Source organism: Chionomys nivalis, chromosome 8 (genome assembly GCF_950005125.1).
Source record: "Chionomys nivalis chromosome 8, mChiNiv1.1, whole genome shotgun sequence".
In the NCBI taxonomy this organism is placed as follows: Eukaryota; Metazoa; Chordata; class Mammalia; order Rodentia; family Cricetidae; genus Chionomys; species Chionomys nivalis.
Genome location: NC_080093.1, coordinates 89,326,696 through 89,346,986, shown reverse-complemented (window position 1 = coordinate 89,346,986; position 20,291 = coordinate 89,326,696). Strand labels below are relative to the sequence as shown.

Below are 20,291 nucleotides of genomic sequence, written 5' to 3'. Positions count from 1 at the left end.
TGGTGAGCTTGCCTGTACAATAGGGAGACTAACCACACACTCCTCAGTGTCATGCTGGGGAGGAAATGACTTGCGGTAGTGTGGTCCTTAGCACCTGCTATACAGTGTGAACCAGTGAGCTAATTGTTTTAATCTTTAAAATAAAATATTCACTTTACTTTTTAGATTTCTCAATTTAACAGATTAATATCCATAAACTTCTAATCAATTTCACACTTAACCAAATTCTCATAAACATTTTTATATGAAGAAACAGTATTTTACAGATCTAACAAGCAAAATTCTCCTAAATATTCAGGTACTGTATAAGCAATTGTAGGCTGAAGCCCCTTGAACTAAAATTGCTGAATTAAAATGTAATTTTATCACATGCCTCAAACATAGTATGCAAACATAGTATGTATTAAGCAAAGTGGTTTTCAAACATCTAACGCTTATAACACTTAAACCATAAGACCTCGCACCTTTGGGTTAAATTAGCATCAGCATCTTGAAAGTAACTTAGAAGGTGCTCTCCTGGTAATTTAGACTTTGTCTACAGGTTTGACTAGTTAAACCAGGCGTGGTGGCACATGCCCAGGACTCCAGAGGCTAAAGCAGAAGAATTACCAAGAGTTTGTGGCTATCCTGAGCTACATAGACACTAAATAACACACCCCAAAAAAATAGAGAAAAATAAGTTATAGTAAATAAACGCATTAAAGTGATGAATTAAGCAATTTTCTAGTATAGAGAATTGTTAGGGATGTGGCTTACAAAACAAACAAGCTGTGCATCATGGTACAAGTATGGGTTTATACTTCCAGTACTCGGGAGGTGGAAGCCTGAAGACCAGGAATTTAAGGCTTCCCTCAGGTCTGTGTCAAGTTAGAAGATGCCATGGTCTATGTGAGATCATGTCTCAAAAACCTTAGATAAATACATTTAAAGTCAAACATAAGATAGAATTAGTATCACAAGAAAGGCATTGCTACTGAGTAAATACATTTATACAAAAGCTTCATTATTTTATCATTCACAAGTTGCAAGCATTGCACCTGTCTGGTGTTACAAAGTTAATTTTTTAATTAATAAGAATAGAATTACCAATTTAGCTCTTCATTAGTAATGGGAAATACATATGGCCATCTAGACACTTGCATCTCAAACTAAAGAGGTAAGAGGTAAGGCACAGACACAGGGTGGCATGAGTTGCCTCCTGGGGGGATGTTACCAATTCTAGGCATTAATAAGCCAAGTCCGTCTACTAAAAAACAATTGAGATTTTTGATTTTATCTCATAATCCAGTGCATTATGTACATCCTTGAGCATCCATCCTGACCCAATTTTTATGATAATCTTTTCCCTTGTGATTCTGTGATCTGGAGAGATGGTGTCATGTGTCCCACACATGTAGAGCACACAGAGCTTTCTGCTGAGAGTGGCTGCTTAGCCTCACCATCTCGTGGTTGCCTTGAGTTCTCTAAGAGGTAAATTGGCATGGTTTATCTTTGTGTTCCGGTGTTCAGTAAGTGTGTGTTGAATTTGTTGATGAGTAAACGTAATGCTACAAATGAGAGCGACTACTCCACTTGATCTCAATGGTCATTTCTGTCTTTCAGTAATTTTCCACTGTGCTACCTCATTTGAGAAAAATGTGATATTTATCTTTTGAATGGCATTGCTGCTGAAGCCTCGTCTCTGTGTGTGGTTAATGAGTTCCCCTCTGTGAACAACATATATGTGTCATACACTCACACATTACTTTTACATCCTTGACAGGGGACTTGACTCACTTTCTTGTGACATCTGAACTATTCCAATTCTCTTCCAAATGAGACTCCTTTAAGGATTTATTTATCTTTTTATTATGTGCATATGAGAGAAGGTGCCCGTGGGAACCAGAAGAGGGTATTGGATTCCACTGGACTTACAGTTGTGAGTCACCTGACATGGATGCTCAGGTCCAGACTCTACACACTCTTTTTTTTTTTTTTTCTTTTTTTGGTTTTTCGAGACAGGGTTTCTCTGTGGGTTTGGAGCCTGTCCTGGAACTAGCTCTTGTAGACCAGGCTGGTCTCGAACTCACAGAGATCCGCCTGCCTCTGCCTCCCAAGTGCTGGGATTAAAGGCGTGTGCCACCATCGCCCGGCTTCTACACACTCTTAACCACTGAGCCATCATCCCTCCAGTCTCCTGAGACCATTTTTATAGAAAGGTTCTGTGGTGACATTAAGCCTAGTGTGTTTCTCCTGAGTTGTGTGTAGATCCATGAGAGTGTGATGGCAGAGTCTGACTCTGCTCTTTCCTACCTTTGTCAAATCCCAAGGTCACCTCTTCTCTGCACTATGACTAGTTGTAGTCTCTGTATAAGCCAAGGCCAACTATAGAAGAAGCTCCTCTGCTGAGGGCTCAGAGGTGCACCACGGTATGCAGTAAGTATTTAGAAGTCACTTGGATGCTGTTTCCACCTACCTAGCACAATAGCAGTAGGTCCTACTTTAGGTGCCTGTGTCCTCCCCATCCATGAGTTACCACACACTGTCTGATTTCTTTAACACGCTAGCTCCACTAGGGGAAAACAAGAGTAAAAAAAGAATGTCATCTTTGAGGAAGGGGGTGCTCACCTGATTCTAGATGAGAAGGGTACATTAGTGGTTTTTTTATATGTAAATATTTATAAAGCTGTACTAAACAGTATCCAACAAAATGAAGAGGATTTTGTACTTTTTAGATTAAAAAAATTTTAAATACAAGAGTAACAATATTAAGTACATGTAACAGATATAAGAATCACTTCCATTTTCGACAGACTTCCTTAGTTCAAAATCCTTATATAGAAACTTCCTGTAATCAGAGCCCATTTTCAAATTCACAAAGAAGATACAATCGAATGTTCCACTCAGTTTCTCTGTGTTCTTAATTTGGGGTCAGTTTGAATGCCCTGTCTCACATCAGCTGTCATTTTTGTGATTGAAGTGTCATTGTACATTATGGTTTTCAATGGGACAGTTCTCATCTTTGATTTCAATTCAATTTAATTCCAATCAAGTTCTTATGTCTCCGGACAATTGAATTCATTTAGAAACCTTTCTGGTCAGATAGGATTGTAACCACCACTTCCTGTCATGCTGCTGAATTTTCTGAAGCCATCCAAACCCATGACATAGCCTGGAAGGCCCTTGGGTTTGCTAGCACGGAGAGAGATGCTGTGCTCAGGGTAGCAGCACTGGAACCAGCAAAGGCAAGATTGGACACTCGGTGCTTCAACCACCATTTCTGTCTCTATTCTCTTATCCCTACCGCACCCCACTAGGTCAGTGCTAGTCTGAGCTAGAGAAAACTTCCCCTAAAATCTTTTTATAAAAAGATTACATGAGAAGCAACTCATTGGATGATATAAGTTAGAAAGATGTTGCAATATATTTACTTTGTTTTGTTTTATGGGACTATATCAGTCTTTTCTTTCTTTCTTAAAATTATTTACTTATTTTTATTTTATGTGCATGGTGTTTTACCTGCATATATGTCTATGTGAGGGTGTTGAGTACCCTGGAACTAGAGTTACAGAGAGTTGCTGGCTGCCATGTGGCTGCCAGGAATTGAGCCCAGATCCTCTGCAAGAGCAATCAGTGCTCTTGACCACTGAACCATCTCTCCAGCCCCTCTTTTTCCTCTCAATGAGAGACAAAAGTGAGTTGTGTGGTAGCATTAGCCATCCATGTCAAACTCAAAATTCTCCTGAGACAACCAAACTATATTTTTTCAGATATAACCTGGATATCTGACTTTTCTGGAATGGGTGAAGTTTTCCCTTACAAGACTATTGTTAGAGATGACCAGCAATTCCTTCAGATATATCCAAATTCCTCTCTCCTGTCAACTTGTGGGCTTGGTCCCTTGCCACGTTTGTTTTGGGACCTAGTGGCAGTATCTAAGGGAGGAAAACAAAGGACATTAGACCCTGACAGGCTTGGTTGTTGAGCAGGAGGGTTTCATCTGAAGCAAGAGAAACTAGCAGGCCACTCCATAGCACTCCCTGACACTATGCCAGAGACTAGTAGTCACACACACACACACACACACACACACAAAGAAAGAAAGAAAGAAAGACACTATATGAGTACACTGCAGCTACAACACCCGGTTGGAATTTTGCCATTCCTTGGGTCACTGGCAGACTGGCCTCTGCTATTTGTTTCTCTGGATATGGGGAATAGCTTTAAAAGTCTAAGCCTAATGGAATCTATGAAAGTAACCCTAGAAAAGACTTCCAATAATGGGGATGCAGAGTCTGAACTGGCCATCTTCTGTAACCAGGCAAGGCTTCAGGTGCAGGGATTGGGACACCAACCTAGCCACAAAACCCTTTGACCTACAGTTTGTTCTACCTGCCGATGGCTCTGGGACCAGAGCCTAGCAGAATCCTCGTCAAAGAGAGACATTCAGCAGCTGATGAGAACAGATACATAGTCCCGCCCCAAACATTACTATGAACCCAGGGAGTCCTACAGAGGGAGGGAAGGAAAGATTTGGGGGAACCAGAGGGGTTGGGGACACCACAAGAACATGGCACAGAATCAATTAACCAAGACACCTGGGGGCTCACAGAGACCAGGGAGCCTGTAGGTGTCTGACCTAGGGCCTCTGCATATATGTGTGGCTGAATGGCTTGGGGTTCTTGTGTGATTCCTGGCAGTGGGAGCTGGGGGGGGGGGGGAGGAGGGGAATCTGACTCTTGACTCTTTTGCTTGCTTGCGGGACTCTTTTCCTCTTCCTGGGTTATCTTGCCCAGCCTTGATCTGGTGGCACGTGGTCTTATGGTAGCACATTTGGTTAATGGCCCTGAGAAACCTTTTTCTTTTTCAGGGCGGGGGAGAAGAGGGGATGCAGATCTTGGTAGCGGGGAGGGACTGGGGAAAAATGTCTAGCGCTCTGAACACACTCTAGACAGGGCATAACCAGCCCAGTGTAGAGGTGACTCACAAATCTGAATACCACTGTACGGGCTTGTTTATGCACCCAAGGCAATCTGTTAAGATTTGTTCAAATGACAAATGTCTATTTGCACTTCCCTGCTACCTTCAGAAAGGAATATAGCTTTCCTGAGGGATGTGTGTACACAAGCATGCACGTACTTCAAAGCCAGATGTGGCTTTCATCTCCAGCGCCTGGCTTTAATCACTTTACTTACATTGTATCTTTATTGCAGAACTTTGATTTCTGAAATACAGTCTATACATTCCAGTTTGAGAACATTCACTGTTCTATCAGGTTGTGTGTAAAATTTTGTTAGTGTATTCACGGAAGTCACTTTGCTTTCTCTCCTCACTATATGCCTGCCGTATTAATACCCTTAATCTATATTTAGTGGTGACACCATGAGTTGAATTGCAGTGGAATACTAGGTTGAGTGAGCAACACAAGAGAAACTGCTTATCTCAGTCTGAGGTCTACTAAGAAAGTTCACTTTGTAGGGCTGGGGATGTATCTTAATGATGAAACACTTGTCCAGCACAAGGACCTGGGCTCTGTCCCCAGCAAAACATATATACATGCACACTCATGTACCTTTTACAGATGGGAAACAAGGGTTGAGTGTTATGACATTTCATCACTCAAATCCCCTTCATCCAGCCCAGTAATACTTGCTACTGCTCTGCCCCTCACAATATAGTCCCTTCACCTCAGTTCTGATAATCCTTCCATGGCTCCAATTCCTTCTCCTGCCTCTGCATAAGGCGCTCTCTTCTGGCCAAATGGACCAAACTCATCTTCAGCCTAAGTGATACTTGAACTTCAAAATTCCCTTAGTCACCTCAAAGGCTTCTTTAGAAGTCTGTGTGCACCTCTATGGTTCACTTATCCCTTTATGCATCCTTTGAAATCTGGTCTTTGTGTTCCCGGCATCTGTCACAGTGCCTGGTCTTTGTTTGGGTACACATTAGAAATGTACAAGTGAAAAACCAATCGCTCTTTGTTTCTTCTTCCTACAGAAACGATGACTGTGGATAAGAAGACTGCTTGTGCCAAGGACACAGTCGGACAACTATGTAACAAAGATCTTAAGTAACTTTTCCCACCTAGCGACACCCAGATGAGTCCAGTGATGAAATACTCAGCTGTAACTGCAGCAATAACTGGCCCTCTTTCCAAATGGGATCTGGTGAATCTGAATGGTCCGTCCACCTGCTTTAGGTGACTCAAGCTGATGTGCTCTATGGAAGCTCATCCCTCACTGTCAAAAACCAAATTGGACTCTAGAAGAAAGCAAGTGGCATAGTGAAAGTCCTGAGTGCCAAGGCTCTTAGTGACTGCTGCGAGGCCTTTGGGTGTGTGGGCACGATGCTGGTCCTGGTAGCGGTCAGTCTAACGGGAAGTCACTTGACTGAATGCCCTGGAAGGACAGGATATTTTAAAAAATATATCCAGGTGCTAAATAGGCAGCAGATTTCATTTCAAACTCTACTACCTGTGAGCTAATGACTGTCTTCAGAGAACAAGTCTACCCCCAAAAGTGCTCCCATTTTCCAAGGAACGGCCCAAGAGAGTACTAGCCAGGCAAGCCTGGAGGAGGTTCCCTGCAAGGCACATGATTCATAGCAAACTCACTGTCCCCTCCCATGTACATGGCAGAATCCCACTTGGCTATGGCCATTCTTCACTGCTAAACCCAGTTCTGGGATTCTAGAACATTATTTCCAGGTAGCCAACAGCCACTTTGTTCCCAGCAGTGTGGCATTACTAGAATGAAACGTGTCATCCTTATCGGAGAATCATGCCTGTCGATGGCATGTGCATTCTGGAATATTCTTTCCTGAGCACGGGAGTGTGTGTTATGAGATAAGATTGCTGAGAGATGACACAGGATCCACTAAGAAAAGACGTAGCTTTTGGGCTTTCTTGACATGACTGCCTTCTGGGTATTTCTGTATGCAGCAGCCCAGCATCTAAACTTGGGCAGACACAGACAGACGCTCTTTCCAGTTTCAGACACATATCACTTTTGCAGCACTTGGGGAATGGAAATACCTACGAGAATAATCAAGGCCAAGGGCTCTCCCCAGGGTAGCTCCTCCATTGCCCAGCATCCGTCTCGAGCAGTCTACTGCCAGTTCTCCACCTCATCCTCCTTGCTTCTCCCTCCATGAAATGAAACCAAAGGCCTCAGCATACCCTGGATGGACCAGGAGCCGTCACCTAGAAGTCCTCTCTCGTTGTGGGTACAGAGCACCTTCCCCACATACCTACATCGCTGCTCCATGACTGCATCCCCCTTTACTGTCTCCAGGCAGAATCCAGAAGTGGGCGGCAGTTAGCCGTCCTGAACGAAGCCTTCTCATCATTTCAACTCACATTTCAGTGTAGGTTGTACTGGATAGATGCAGCATCACCTGTTATTGGAAAGTTCTGGTTGCCATACACACCTCATAGAAGAAATCCTACTGCCAGTGTCAGGTCTTCAAAGGGCGGAGGCCTTTGGTTGTGGAAGGCGGTGTTAATTTGCTCAAGCTTCGTGCATTCCCCAGCCTGCCTGATCCACTCTCATCTCTTTCCATCTTCCATATACAGGGGTTCAAAGGGAACCCCAATTCTGCCTATATCTGATAAAATGAGAAAAGACATGTTTTTCTTTCCCCGTGGGTCCTCTCTACCCAATCCCTTCCCATTCAGACATCCTCCGTCATACAAATGTTTAGAACCAAAGCATGAAGGGCGAGTGCCAACAGGATAGTGAACAGAAATAGTGTCACTAGATCCAGGCAGATGCGCCTAGAAGAGTGGTCCCAAAGAAACTAGAACGACTCCAGCGAAGGGTTATCGGGTAGCCATCTTGTGAAGCTTTGACATGTCCTTGGCAATGGGAGCTCAGGTTGGAGATCCTGAGGTATCCAGTTGTTCCCAGCTCAGGATTTCCTTGCCTTGAGCTAGCAGCCCTCAGTACAGTGAATAAACTACTGGCTCAAAGATAGTTTTGCAGGGGGCATTCAGGCAAAGAAGACTTCCCACGTGGTGGACAGATGGCTTTGTGGGTGGATAGCTTTACCTAGTAGCCAGTACAGCTGTGGCCAGAAGCTGGCTATCGATTTGAATTCCCTCAGCTCATTTGCAACTCTGCCTCTGTTCTCTTGTGTTTGGTTTGGTTGCCCTTTAGTTTCCTAGTAAATATTCCTTTTGAAAAAAACCATAATTGTTGTCTCATTAAATTGGAGGGGGCGTGAGTTTCTGGATTTTTTTTCAAGGATAGAAGGACATAACAGTATCTTGAAAAAAAATGAAAATGATGGTGGAAAGAGAAACGCCTTGATCAGATCTTAGGAAAGTCCTTTGGTGAGATCCGGTGCTGAGCGAGAGAAAGAGACCAGATGTCCTGCCAACAGTCCCCAGGTGTGTGTGTGTTAAATATAGTTTCTCTTTGTGGCTCAGGCTAGCCTCAAACTCACAGGTCTCATGCCTCAGCTTTGTGAATGCTGGGAGTAGACACATCCACTATTAGCAGACCTTAGCAGCTTAAATGGCCATATATTCTGATTCTGTGGGTTGCCTGGGCTTGGGCAATTGTTCTCTCTCTCTCTCTCTCTCTCTCTCTCTCTCTCTCTCTCTCTCTCTCTTTCTCTCTCTCTCTTCACACACACACACACACACACACACACACCTGTCAGGTGGCAACCAGGGCTGTCGTCTCATCTGAAAGCTTGGTTGGGCTGTATGCCATCTTTAGCTCCTCTACTATCTTAGTCATCTCAGCTGGAGAATGGGCTTTTCTTTCCACATGTTAAGTTTGGGCTTCCTCAGCATGTGGAGCTCTCACAGTAGTCAGACTTCTAAAGCAGCCAGAACTAACATTTTAGGAGGCCCAGGTTCACAGTCACTTCTGTAGTATGCAGTGGGTCAGGAACAAGTCATAGGACCAGGAGTTATATGGTAGTAGAATGGTATGACTCAGTGGTGTTGTCTTGAGAGACGGTAGGGGTAGGAGTGGGGATAGGAAAATTAGAGTCAAAGACCCCCCTAGGTAGCTGACACTGGAGGTAAAACCGAGAGCCTTGACTATGGGAGTCTAATGCTCTGCTGCCAGGCTACATCCCAGCCTAGGTGGCTGCCTTTTGATAAACACATACAATACTTAGCATGCATAGGCAATGGGTGGGAAAGAGAAGAGAAGGGAAAAGGGCTGTCTGTGGAGAGCTCAATAACACAAGATGAAGAAAAACAACTGGTTATAAGTCATTGAACATGACAGATGTGAGAAATGTGGATGGCAGCTATGATCACTATCACTGTTCTAACAGTACAGAAATTAGTCTGAATACCCAATTTTTCCTTCATCTCTGCACAAAACCGAAGGTGAAAACAAGGACCTCACCATGCTTGGGATTGTCCCTAGAGATAAAAGTGATGATAGAAATTGTCTGTCCCTCTTTTAAAGACTTCACAAAGAATCAATGTGACTAAGAGAAGGATTTTAGCACATCTGTTTTGAACTTACAAGTCTTTGCTGCCCCCTGCACGAGGCCCTCATATCACCGGTGTTGCCATGGTACCTTCTGCCTGACTCCTGAGGCCCTCATATCACTGGTGTTGACATGGTACCTTCTGCCTGACTCTCTCCTGAGGCCCTCATATCACCAGTGTTGCCATGGCACCTTCTGCCTGACTCCTGCAGTTGTCCTGCCCAGTGCAATGGCCTAGTTCCCTGCTCATCTCTATTCCTTGGCTTATTCCTAATTCATCTCCCTTGCTAGAACTTTCGTATGAAACTTTCATGAAAGAACTGAAGGGAAGCATGAGAAAAAAAAAAGAAAAGAATCACAGAGAAAAAAATTAACCCACTAGTAGGAAAGTTGCCCTACCAGAGAAAACCTGAAGCAGAAACCCAGTAATCGCGAACAAAGTGATGGCATCCTGGTATTCTGGGAGTTGCAGAAGGTAAGCCCGAGTCTTCTAAGTCAAGGATGCATTAAAGGTGAGCAGTTGCAAAGCATCTCTGGGCAATGCCATGGGCCAGCCTGGGATTCCTTGATGGCAGATGAAAAGTCACTTGTTTTCCCATGTGACTGGACAAGCCATTCATTCCTAGGACGGTGGCAGGAACTGATGCTTCCTTCTCCCACCTAAAAGGCCTGCTTGTTGCTGCCTGCATCCCCTGGACACAGAGGTATAACATTCACCTAGCTGTAGGATCCTCTCTGTCCCATCTTTCCCATTTGCATCCAGGGTTTCTGAGCCTGGGAAGGATTGGACAGTGGTGGCGCACGCCTTTAATCCTAGAACTTGGGAGGCAGAGGCAGGTGAATCTCTGTGAGTTCAAGGCCAGCCTGGTCTACAGAGCAAGTTCCAGGACAGCCAGAGCTGTTACACCGAGAAATCCTGTCTCTAAATAAATAAATAAATAAATAAATAAATAAAACAAAAAACAAAACCCAAGTTAAAAGAGAGCCCCGAGGGATCTAGCCCTGCATTACAGTCATCTCAACTAAGTTTCAGTGCCATTAAGGTCTCCAGTTCTTCCTCACTGGCCAGTGTCAAACTTTCATATTAGACAGCGACTATGGACACCTCCATCTGGTGGGAAAGAGATGAACAGGCCGAAGAGGACTGGCCCATTTCTGCCCTGCTGTTTCATAGTTAAAACCTCCAAAAAACACTGTATAAGACTGATTATCCTGACAGCTGGATGAACCTTGCAGACAATGCGGGAAATACATTTATCAATATGAAATGTATTGATGGTACATCTTAGAGTCTGCAAGGATATTGTGTAGTGATGAATGGCGGGCTGTGTTCCGCCACCCTGCTAGCTTTACACCCGAAATAATTACACAGAAACTGTATTCTCTTAAACACTGCCTGGCCCATTACTTTCAGCCTCTTATTGGCTAGCTCTTACATACTGATCTAACCCATTTCTAATAATCTGTGTAACCCCACAAGGTGGCTTACCAGGAAAGATCTTAACCTGCGTCTATCTGGAGTGGGAGAATCATGGTGACTGCCTGACTCAGCTTCTTTCTCCCAGCATTCTGTTCTGTCTACTCCGCCTACCTAATTTTCTGTCCTATCAAAGGCCAAGCAGTTTCTTTATTAATTAACCAATGAAAGCAACAGATAAATACAAGACCCACCTTCATCAGATATTGCTTTTATACATTTTCTTTATTAGTTGAGAATTCAGCTTGTGATTCCCCACAAAGTCACTTCTTTTTGCATTGTTGCTAAGCTTATTGTAGTCCTTATTCCAATGATTATCCATTGATTTCAACCTACTTCCAAGTCGGTATTTGACATGAAGAATATTGGCAGATTTTTCTATTAAGCAACCACCATTTTTAAGACTAATTTGTGTGTGTGTGTGTATGTGTGTGTGTGTGTGTGTATAAACATACGTGTGTATGCAGCATGTATACAGATGCCTGAGGAGACAAGAAAAGGACATAAGATCCTCTGGAACTGGAGTTAGAGGCAGCTGTTAGTCAATTTGGGTGCTGGGAACTGAACCCAAATCCTCTAGAACCACAAATGTTCTTACCCTTAACTGCTGAGCCATCTCTCCATCCAGGAAAACATCATCTTTAAGACCCTGACTCCCTTACAATTTAGATAAAATGTTTTTTCATGAAGACAGCATCTGAGCATTTTTCTAGATTTAAATTAATCAAAAACAAACAAAAACAATTCATTTGCCAAACATAAAGTTTTAGGTTTTTTGTTGTTGTTGTCATTGTTGTTTGTTTGTGTTTTTTAGTGGTTTTAAGTCAGGGTTTCTCTGGGTAACCACCCTGGCTGTCTTGGAACTAGCTCTTATAGACCAGGCTGGCCCCAAACTCACAAAGATCCACCTATCTCTGCCTCCCAATTGTTGGGATTAAAGGCATGTGCCACCACTGCCCAGATTAAACGTAAAGTTTTCATGCAAAGAAAATAATAAAACAATTTCTTCAAATACCTGGAGATACTTATGAGGGTTTCAGAGATGAGCTTCTAAATTATATGAATAAATAAATCTTCCAGAAGCAAGCTGCAAAAGGTAATGATTTTAAAAAATACCTATCTTCTTTTCAAAGGAATTTATATTTAAAATAAACTTTTTAGATAATCCTTTTCTTTAAAACAAACTAGAAAGTACAACCAACATAAGAACTTGATTAAAAAGAAACATTGCTGTGTGTGTGTGTGTGTGTGTGAGAGAGAGAGAGAGAGACAGAGAGAGAGAGACAGAGACAGAGAGAGAGAGCTGCACTTGCACATAGCTAAGGAAGCCAGAGGTTGCCATCAATATCTTCCACCACAATTCTTCTTTATCCTGTTTATTGAAGCAGAATCTCACACACCCAGGGCTTGCTGATTCAACTAGTCTAGCAAGCCATTATTGCTCAGGTTATCCCTGCTTCTGCCTTCTGTGCCCCGGGACTATAGCCTGGTTTACATGTGGGTGCTGTGAATCTGAACTATGGTCTTCAAGCTCATCCACCAAGTGTTTTACCTACTGAACCATCTCCCCAGACCCATACTGCATTTTGAAAGAAAGAAGAAAGAAAGAAAGGAAGGAAGGAAGGAAGGAAGGAAGGAAGGAAGGAAGGAAGGAAGAAAGAAAGAAAGAAAGAAAGAAAGAAAGAAAGAAAGAAAGAAAGAAAGAAAGAAAGACACTACCTTGACTGTAGGTTATGTTCACAACTCAGGCTGGGTCTCTGCAAGTTCATGGGCATTTTTAGTCAAGCAACAATACCTGAAGAGTGGCCCAATATTGTAGTTCATGCCTACAAAATGAAAAAAAAATGAATACAAAATGTTCCATTGAAAAGGAGAATCAGGCACCCTGTGCCAAGCCTGATGAAAAAGAGATGGTTTGGCCAGCCCTTAACACGGAAGAAAAGGGGCTGGAGAAATGACTCAGTCTGTAAAGCTCAAAACTAGGTAAACCTGAGTACATAAATTCAAGTCTCCAGCACCCATGTGAAAAGCTGGGCACCATGACACACACCTCCAATCCTAGCACTTGGACGGTTAAAACAGAAGGATCCCTCAGATTTGCTTTAGCCAGTCTAGCTGAATCTAGCTGAGCTGGCAACCCCCAATCTCAACAAAAGACCCCATCTCACAAAATAAGGTGGAACTGGCAAGATGGTTCAGTAAAATACAACAGTAAAAATACAACTGTGTAAGCCTATGTCTGGAGTTCAACTCCCAGAGCCCACAAATAGCCATATGTGCACATCTCAAATCCCAGAATTCCAATGAGGAGATGGAACTGAGAAATACCTGGAAACTTTTGAGCAAACTACCCTGGATTATGAGCCACGGTGGTAGAAATGAGAGACACTGCTTTGAAACAAGGGGAGGGAGAGAACCAGCTCCTAAAAGTTATCTTTTGATCCCTGCACTCATTTGTGGATATTCACATACATACATGAGAACATATACACACATACACCACAGATAAAAAGAGAGAAAATGAAAGAAAAGTTGCAATATGCTATCTTCTGAATCATAACTCCAGAGGTTCAAAGTATTTCAAATGAAAGTAAATGCATAAAAGATACAAGTTTTATCATGTTCTCTGCAAAGTTGAGTGTCATATTATCTTAAATAACACTACTGATTTTAAAAGAATTTTATTTGCTGTCATGAAATTAGCATGAAGTCTTCTGGTTTTCAACACTGGAAATTTATGTTGAGGAGTCGGTGACATGTGTTGTGGTATACCTGGTCCTGGGGAACTGGCAAGAAGAGGCTACATACATACCTGGTATGCTGTTGTGGACCTCTGGGTCTTCACTATTAGTGCCCACTGCCCTTCACTGTGACCGCCTAGATGGGTGACAATGCCCTTGCTGTAGGATTCTACAGAGAAGCTTAGACAAACCTGCTGGGGTTCCTGCACTGAGGTAACACCATCTTGGCAGCAATGGCAAGGGCACTGTTGTTTCCTGAAATTACTGAAAGGTTTTTCCTACTCCTACCCTGACTGTGGGAGCAGGGGAGAAAAAGATCAAAGGAGAATTGTCACTAAGTAAGATGAGAACAAGAATAACTCCTGTGAGGGGTGCGTGTGTGTTGCTCACTCATACATGAACACATTCAGAACAGTCAGGAACATTACCTAAAACTCAAATGCAGTGTTCCTATTTTTTGCTATGTTTAAAGTTTGCTATCTTGAAGAGTGTGTGCATTTGTGCTTGTGAGAAAAAGGGGGGGAAGAGAGAGTGTGTGTCTGTGTCTGTGGCTGTTTGGCTCAGGAATCAAACCCAGGGCATCAGGCCTACTAGACAAATACTCTACCACTAAGCCCAATCCTTGCTATGGGATGTCTTTTACTACACTGTAAATAAGTGTTGCTCTCTTTAGTTGATAAATAAAGCTTCTTTGACCTATGGCAAGGCAGGATAGAGCCAAGTGGGAAATCCAAACAGAGATATAGGAAAAGAAGAGTGGAGTCTGGGAGATGCCATCAAGCCGCCCAAGGAATAACAAGCCAAGAGACCAGTAACACCACAGCCACATGACAATACTTAGATTAACAGAAATAGGTTAGTTTAAATGAAAGAACTAACTAGTAATAAGCCTGAGCCATCTGCCAAACATTTATAATTAATATTATTTATTTGGAAATGACTGTGAGATGGGGAGGAACAGAGAAAAATCTCCAATTACAAATTTTCAGTCCTTAAATTTTACTATCTCAAATTTTTAGGAAAAATAAAGATATAATTTCAAAAATATACAGTGAGGCTAGGACTTTAATCCCAACACTAAGGAGGCAGAGGCAAAAGAATCTTTGTGAATTCGAGGCCAGCCTCTTCAATACAGAAAGTTCCAGGACATCCAAGGCTATGTAGAGAAACCCTGTCTCAAATGCACACACACACACACACGCACACGCACACGCACGCACACGCACACGCACACACACACACACAAAGGAAATTAGGGACCTATTTGTGCCTTTAAAGAGTCCTATAAAGTCAGTAAATGTAGTCAATTGTTCAAATGCTTATTAGTCATTTCCTGGGTTGTCTGTTATGTCAATCTTTCCAGCCCCTGTGGAAACAACTATCGGCTTTTGCCTTCATAAAGGACCATTCTTACATATGAAACTTCTGTATGACCCTGGGAGGGGGAATCTCTTCTGGCTTGGCCGAGATGAGATGGGCAGTTCAGGACAACAGCATGGCCTTCAGGTTGTCTGTTTTGAGAAGAGGGAAGTTCTGATAAAGGAAGGTGTTTATATAAATGAGGAAAGATTATTTGCCAGCTTTCATTTTATGACCTTTGTTGATTCCACAGGACAAAGTGAAATCACCAGTTTTGGAGACATAGCTTTCAGGCTTGAGGCTCTAATCACCCGGGGTTAAAGGGGTGCAGGGAGATTGAGCTCCCATCCACTACTTGAGACTATTCCAGTATATAAACTTAATGTTTGGGGTTCTAGCCATAAAATCTTTACCCAGTTTCTGGTGGGTAGACACCGTGGGTTGGCACTGATTAATTCCAAGGAATTGGAAAACAAAACAACAACACTTCAAAGCAGCTATCTCCAAGCAGAATGTGAGCTGTAGCCCTGCTCTGTGGAGAGCTGAGGACTCAACCCCAAAGCTCCAAGCCTCGCTGCCCTATATGTTCTTTTTCATCAGGAATCCTACTCAGACTCCTGTCAATCCCAGTGCAACCAGAACACAGAGATGTAAGGGGAAAACCAAAATCAAGAAAACAAACAAACAGTACCTGTGCTTGTGCTTGGTTGTTCTTCTAAGCATACAAAGACCTTCACTTATCCCCAAGGGATAATTGACGCATGGCCCTGGGAACCCCTTGTCTAGACCTTCCTTTCTTGGCCCAGCTTTTTACTATTCTTTTCATCATGGTGCTTAGCTCTTAGTGTGCATGCCACTGTACATATACGCAAATGCAAGCAAAGATGGAATCCATGGCTTCCTGGTTCTCTCAGAACAATGAAGCAGAGCATAGAAATCATGGCCCTGTCAGAGCGAGGAGCCCTGGCCCCTTTGCAGCAAAGAGGAATTGCTGCAAAGGTCTTACAGAAATTGCGTCATGGGAATTGTATACGTAAGTCGAGGGCCTGTGGATGTACTTGCCAATTTAGCACAGATAGGCAGTCTTCTCAGAAAAGCTCTACCTCCCTAAATACTTACCAACGGCAGACACAACAGCTCCCTTCTGGTTTTAGATAGGATCTACATAACACCTTCTTAATGTGGTTGCAGCTAGAAAAGCATCCCTGAGGTGATCTCACCTCTGATTTTTAAGAGATGTCAGAGACGCCTGCATCAAGGTGTCAGTTTATCAGAGCTGACATTTCATCTGAAAGGTTGCCATTCATGTGTAGTGTTTGTCAGGAGCACAGAACAAGGACTAGGGCACACCTTATGCGCTATGGATGGAAAACAGAGCTACGGATAGAAGCTGGGGTCTAGAATTCTCTCTTGCCTCTGATTCCTAGGCCTTCTCTGGGGAAATCTGTTTCTTCTCCCACAAGATATGGTTGACACAGTGTGTTCTGTGCTCTTCCACCTTTAAAGTTTGTGTCTCTGAATCTGGGGGCTTCTTGGAGCTGGGGCAGAGCTAAACATCCTTAGAAATATATGGTCCAGAAACCACACTTCAGTATACCTCTGCAAGGGGGGGTCCTCATTGTCAAAGGATATCCACTGCCTCTCTACTTTTTCTTTTTCTTTTTTGTGCCCCTTCCAATGACTTTTCATTTTTAACAAGTAATCTGAAAGGAATTTGAGTGTCCAAAAAGCCTCTATAATAACCACTGAAGACTACTGCAGACCATAAAACTAGGACTTATCTGCTCCAGCTTGAATTAAATACCCAAACAGGTTCTCTTTATAGCCCTCCTCCAGAGGGCTCTTCATAGTCCAGCAAGTATGCCAAAAGGAAGGAAAAGGGAAGCGAAACCACAAGGAGGTCTCTCAGGGAGAGGTGCCGCTGGACAGAGATAAAAACAAGAGTGGTTGTGTCTCTGTGGATGGCATAGCCAAAAGTAAGGAGAAAGTAGGGCACTGAGCACTCTTTCCTGGCCTACTTATTTAAGCACCAGCCTGTAATCCCTCGCCTAAGGCTCTGATAGAAACCTTCATCCCAGGAAGCTCATGGATTTGTGCACAGCTCACCACCTGTGTTTCTGATAGCATCAGGGCGGAGGTGCCTGACAACATCAAAACACAAACCCTCCTTTCTCAAATTGCACAGCTCCCACAAGGCCTCAGTATCCATCCCTATGCACAGTAGATTGAGATGTGCATGTCAAAGACCTGATGTTCTGTCAACCGCAAGAACCATCATCCTCCTGTCTCAGGCAATATTTTCAAGAGGCAAACTCAAAGTTCAGTTTAGTCATGATCAGTCAGACTGGAGCAGAGGAGAGGTTTGTGTTAGAGTAGCAAGACAGGGCCAGGGGGTGTTTCCAAAGGAGTGGAGTTAAGCATATACCTATCTTGGCAGAGCCCATAGGTCTTCATTGAGGTCTCTTCTGGAGGACACTGCCAAGGCTCATGAACACAGAGGGCACAGGCAGAAGCCATCATGGCCAAGTATATATTTTCTAGATGGAATGCATTCTCATTCAGTCTAAAAAGTCAGATGACTACCTGAAAAGTGTCTGCTCTCGATGGGTGAAGTCTCTGGAGTTCTATGAATGTTTTAGCCCACTGGACTCCCCGGTACTTAAGCTGAGGCTGGCTTTCCTGTTGCTGTTAGTGTCTCCTCCCTAAACACTGAGTTAAATTTTGTCTAAACTATTATTGATGCAAACTTTCACCCATAGAGAGCAGACACTTGGACATTTTGAAGGCTAATTAGATAGGGCTACCATTAGTAGATATTAACATCTTTATAAAATAGGAAGGAGCCTACTGTAGTGGCACATGCTTTTAATCCTAGCCCTCAGGAGACAATCTCATCTCTGTGCATTCAAGACCAGTCTGGTCTACATATAAGACCCTATCTCTAACAATGTCCAGCAAATAGCAAGAGCAGACAGAGCACACTGCTCATTTCATGAGGGTGCAGCAAGAGGCTCTGTCTATGAACCATAACATGAGCCCTTACAAGTCACTGAATCCAGCAGCACCTTAATCTCAACCTCCCAGAACCATCAGAAATAAATGCTTGTTGTGCACGAGGCTACAGTATTTGCTGTAGCAAAATCAAGACAGTTGGTGACTCCCAGCAAAAGGACCTGCTGACAGAGCTGATAAAAGTGTACCTGGCAAGGACTTGAAAAGACAAGAGTAGTGGATTACGAATGCAGTTGTACTTAGCTGAGTGTGGTAGTGGAGATGCCTGCAATCTTAGTGCTGGGGAAGTAGGGGCAGGGTTTTAAAATTGTAGGGTCTAGGGACTGAGCTCAGGTCTTCATGTTTGCATGCCAAACACTTCGCTGACCAAGCCACCTCCCTAGCCTTGCGAATTTTTTGTTTAAGAATTAATTTAGTATTCCAAGCCAACAATGCTTCCTATGTTATCTGCCACACTGACCCAAAGAAGGCTGGACTGTGAACACTGATTCTCCCTGAAAAGGCCTTTCTGCACAGCTGTCTCAAAGGCCGTCAGCTCAAATTGGTCTTTTCCTGTCTCTCTAAGATGGCAGAGAGGTGAGAGGGAGGATGTCATTCTCTTAAAGTATGACAGGACCTGAAATGTGCTCACTATTTGGGAAAGGAATTCTGTGTATCTTCAGAGGCAACAAAGAATCCTAAAATGCTACAAAGTCTTTCCCAACCATCTCTGCCCTAATTTCATGCTTTCCTTGGGGGCAACTGTGTCCTGCAGCCAGATAGAGTGTGAAGAAAGGCTGGTACAGAATTCGAGCGAGCAGAAGTGAGCATCCACCTGTGGAGGTGGGTCCCAGGAAGGTTTGGCATTCTTTCTGGAGGACCTTCATGACAATCAGCCCAAAGCCTACTGTAAATCCTGTTACAGGGACCAGTCACCAAATCAGGCTGTGGTCTACGAAAAGGAAGGAATAGAGCAGCTGTGTGAGAAGTCATGTCTAAACCTAATCCCAAACATGACTATTTCAAGTGCTAGCAGGGAACGAGCCCAGCATCGGACCATTTCAATTAAAATAAAATGATGGGGGGGGGGTTTGAAGGGGAGGAGAGGAGAGGCAGGGAGGGGAGCAGAGAAAAATGTAGAGCTCAATAAAAATAAAAAAAATAATGGACGTAGACAAGGTGGGCAGAAGGTCAGAGAACACATAAAATGTAGATCCAAAAACTAAGATTCCCTCGTAGTTCTCACCTGGTAAGAAGCCTTGCAAATTGCTTTACATACCTTCACAATCTCTGAAAAAGCCCTGTACAGTAGCAAATATTCAGAGATTTTATGTCATTAAGAAACAATAAGAGGTAAGCCTGGAGAGATGGCTCACTGGTTGCTCTTCCAGCGGATCCATTTTCAATTCTCAAACCCCATGTGGTAGTTCACAACCTGTACCATCAATCTTAGGGGATCCAATGCCCTCTTCTGACCTCTTTGGGTAATGCACACCTATGGTCTACAAACAATATCTTATGTATATTTGTCAATATACATAAGATAAAATTAAAAGTAAAAAAGCAGTAAATGACCAATGAGATGACTCCTAGATAAAGCACTTGACAAGCAAGCCTGACGATCCTAGTCAGTTCCCAAATGCCATGTAAAGGGAGCAGGAGAGACTGACTCCACAAACTTGTCTTCTGACCTCCACAATAAGCTATATATGCCCCTCAACAATAACAGCAATAACAATAAAAATTTTTAATGAAATTTTATAAACTTTATAATTTTTTTAAAATGGCGTTTTAAAAGTAAGTCTGAAATATGTTTGAGAGTAATTTTATTAAAATACAGAAGCTTAAAAATGTTTTGGTGCTTTTCAGTGGGGGGGATGCCTCCTGTCTTCTGAAAAAATACTTATTTGTGGAGCCAATCCCATTCCTTCCCCAGCAGCCGTAGAAAGATGTACAGGTTACCACAGCTCCTGTGAACTCATGAATGCAACTACCACATCATGTCCAGGACACAGAGCTGGGAGGACCCTCTGCATCCTCCAGCTTCCGTATCATGTCTAGGACACAGTGCTGGGAGGATCCTCTGCATCCTCCAGCTTCCATATCATGTCCAGGACACAGAGCTGGGAGGACCCTCTGCATCCTCCAGCTTCCGTAGCATGTCCAGGACACAGTGCTGGGAGAACCCTCTGTATCCTCCAGATCCTATATTATGTCCAGGACACAGTGCTGGGAGGACCCTCTGCATCCTCCAGCTCCCGTTATCATGTCCAGGATGCAGTGCTGGG

At 43.3% G+C, this 20,291-nt stretch overlaps 1 protein-coding gene across 1 annotated transcript in view; it reads left to right on the top strand.

Annotated features, from left to right (window-relative positions):
* Syt9 (synaptotagmin 9) overlaps window positions 1-8,159 on the top strand; it is a 169,006-nt gene extending 160,847 nt beyond the window's left edge. The window contains exon 7 of the mRNA XM_057779974.1: window positions 5,977-8,159. Within this exon, the coding sequence (XP_057635957.1) occupies window positions 5,977-5,985 (9 nt within the window). The 3' untranslated portion in view covers window positions 5,986-8,159. The remainder of the gene's footprint in view (window positions 1-5,976) is intronic.
* The last annotated feature ends 12,132 nt before the right edge of the window (window positions 8,160-20,291 follow it).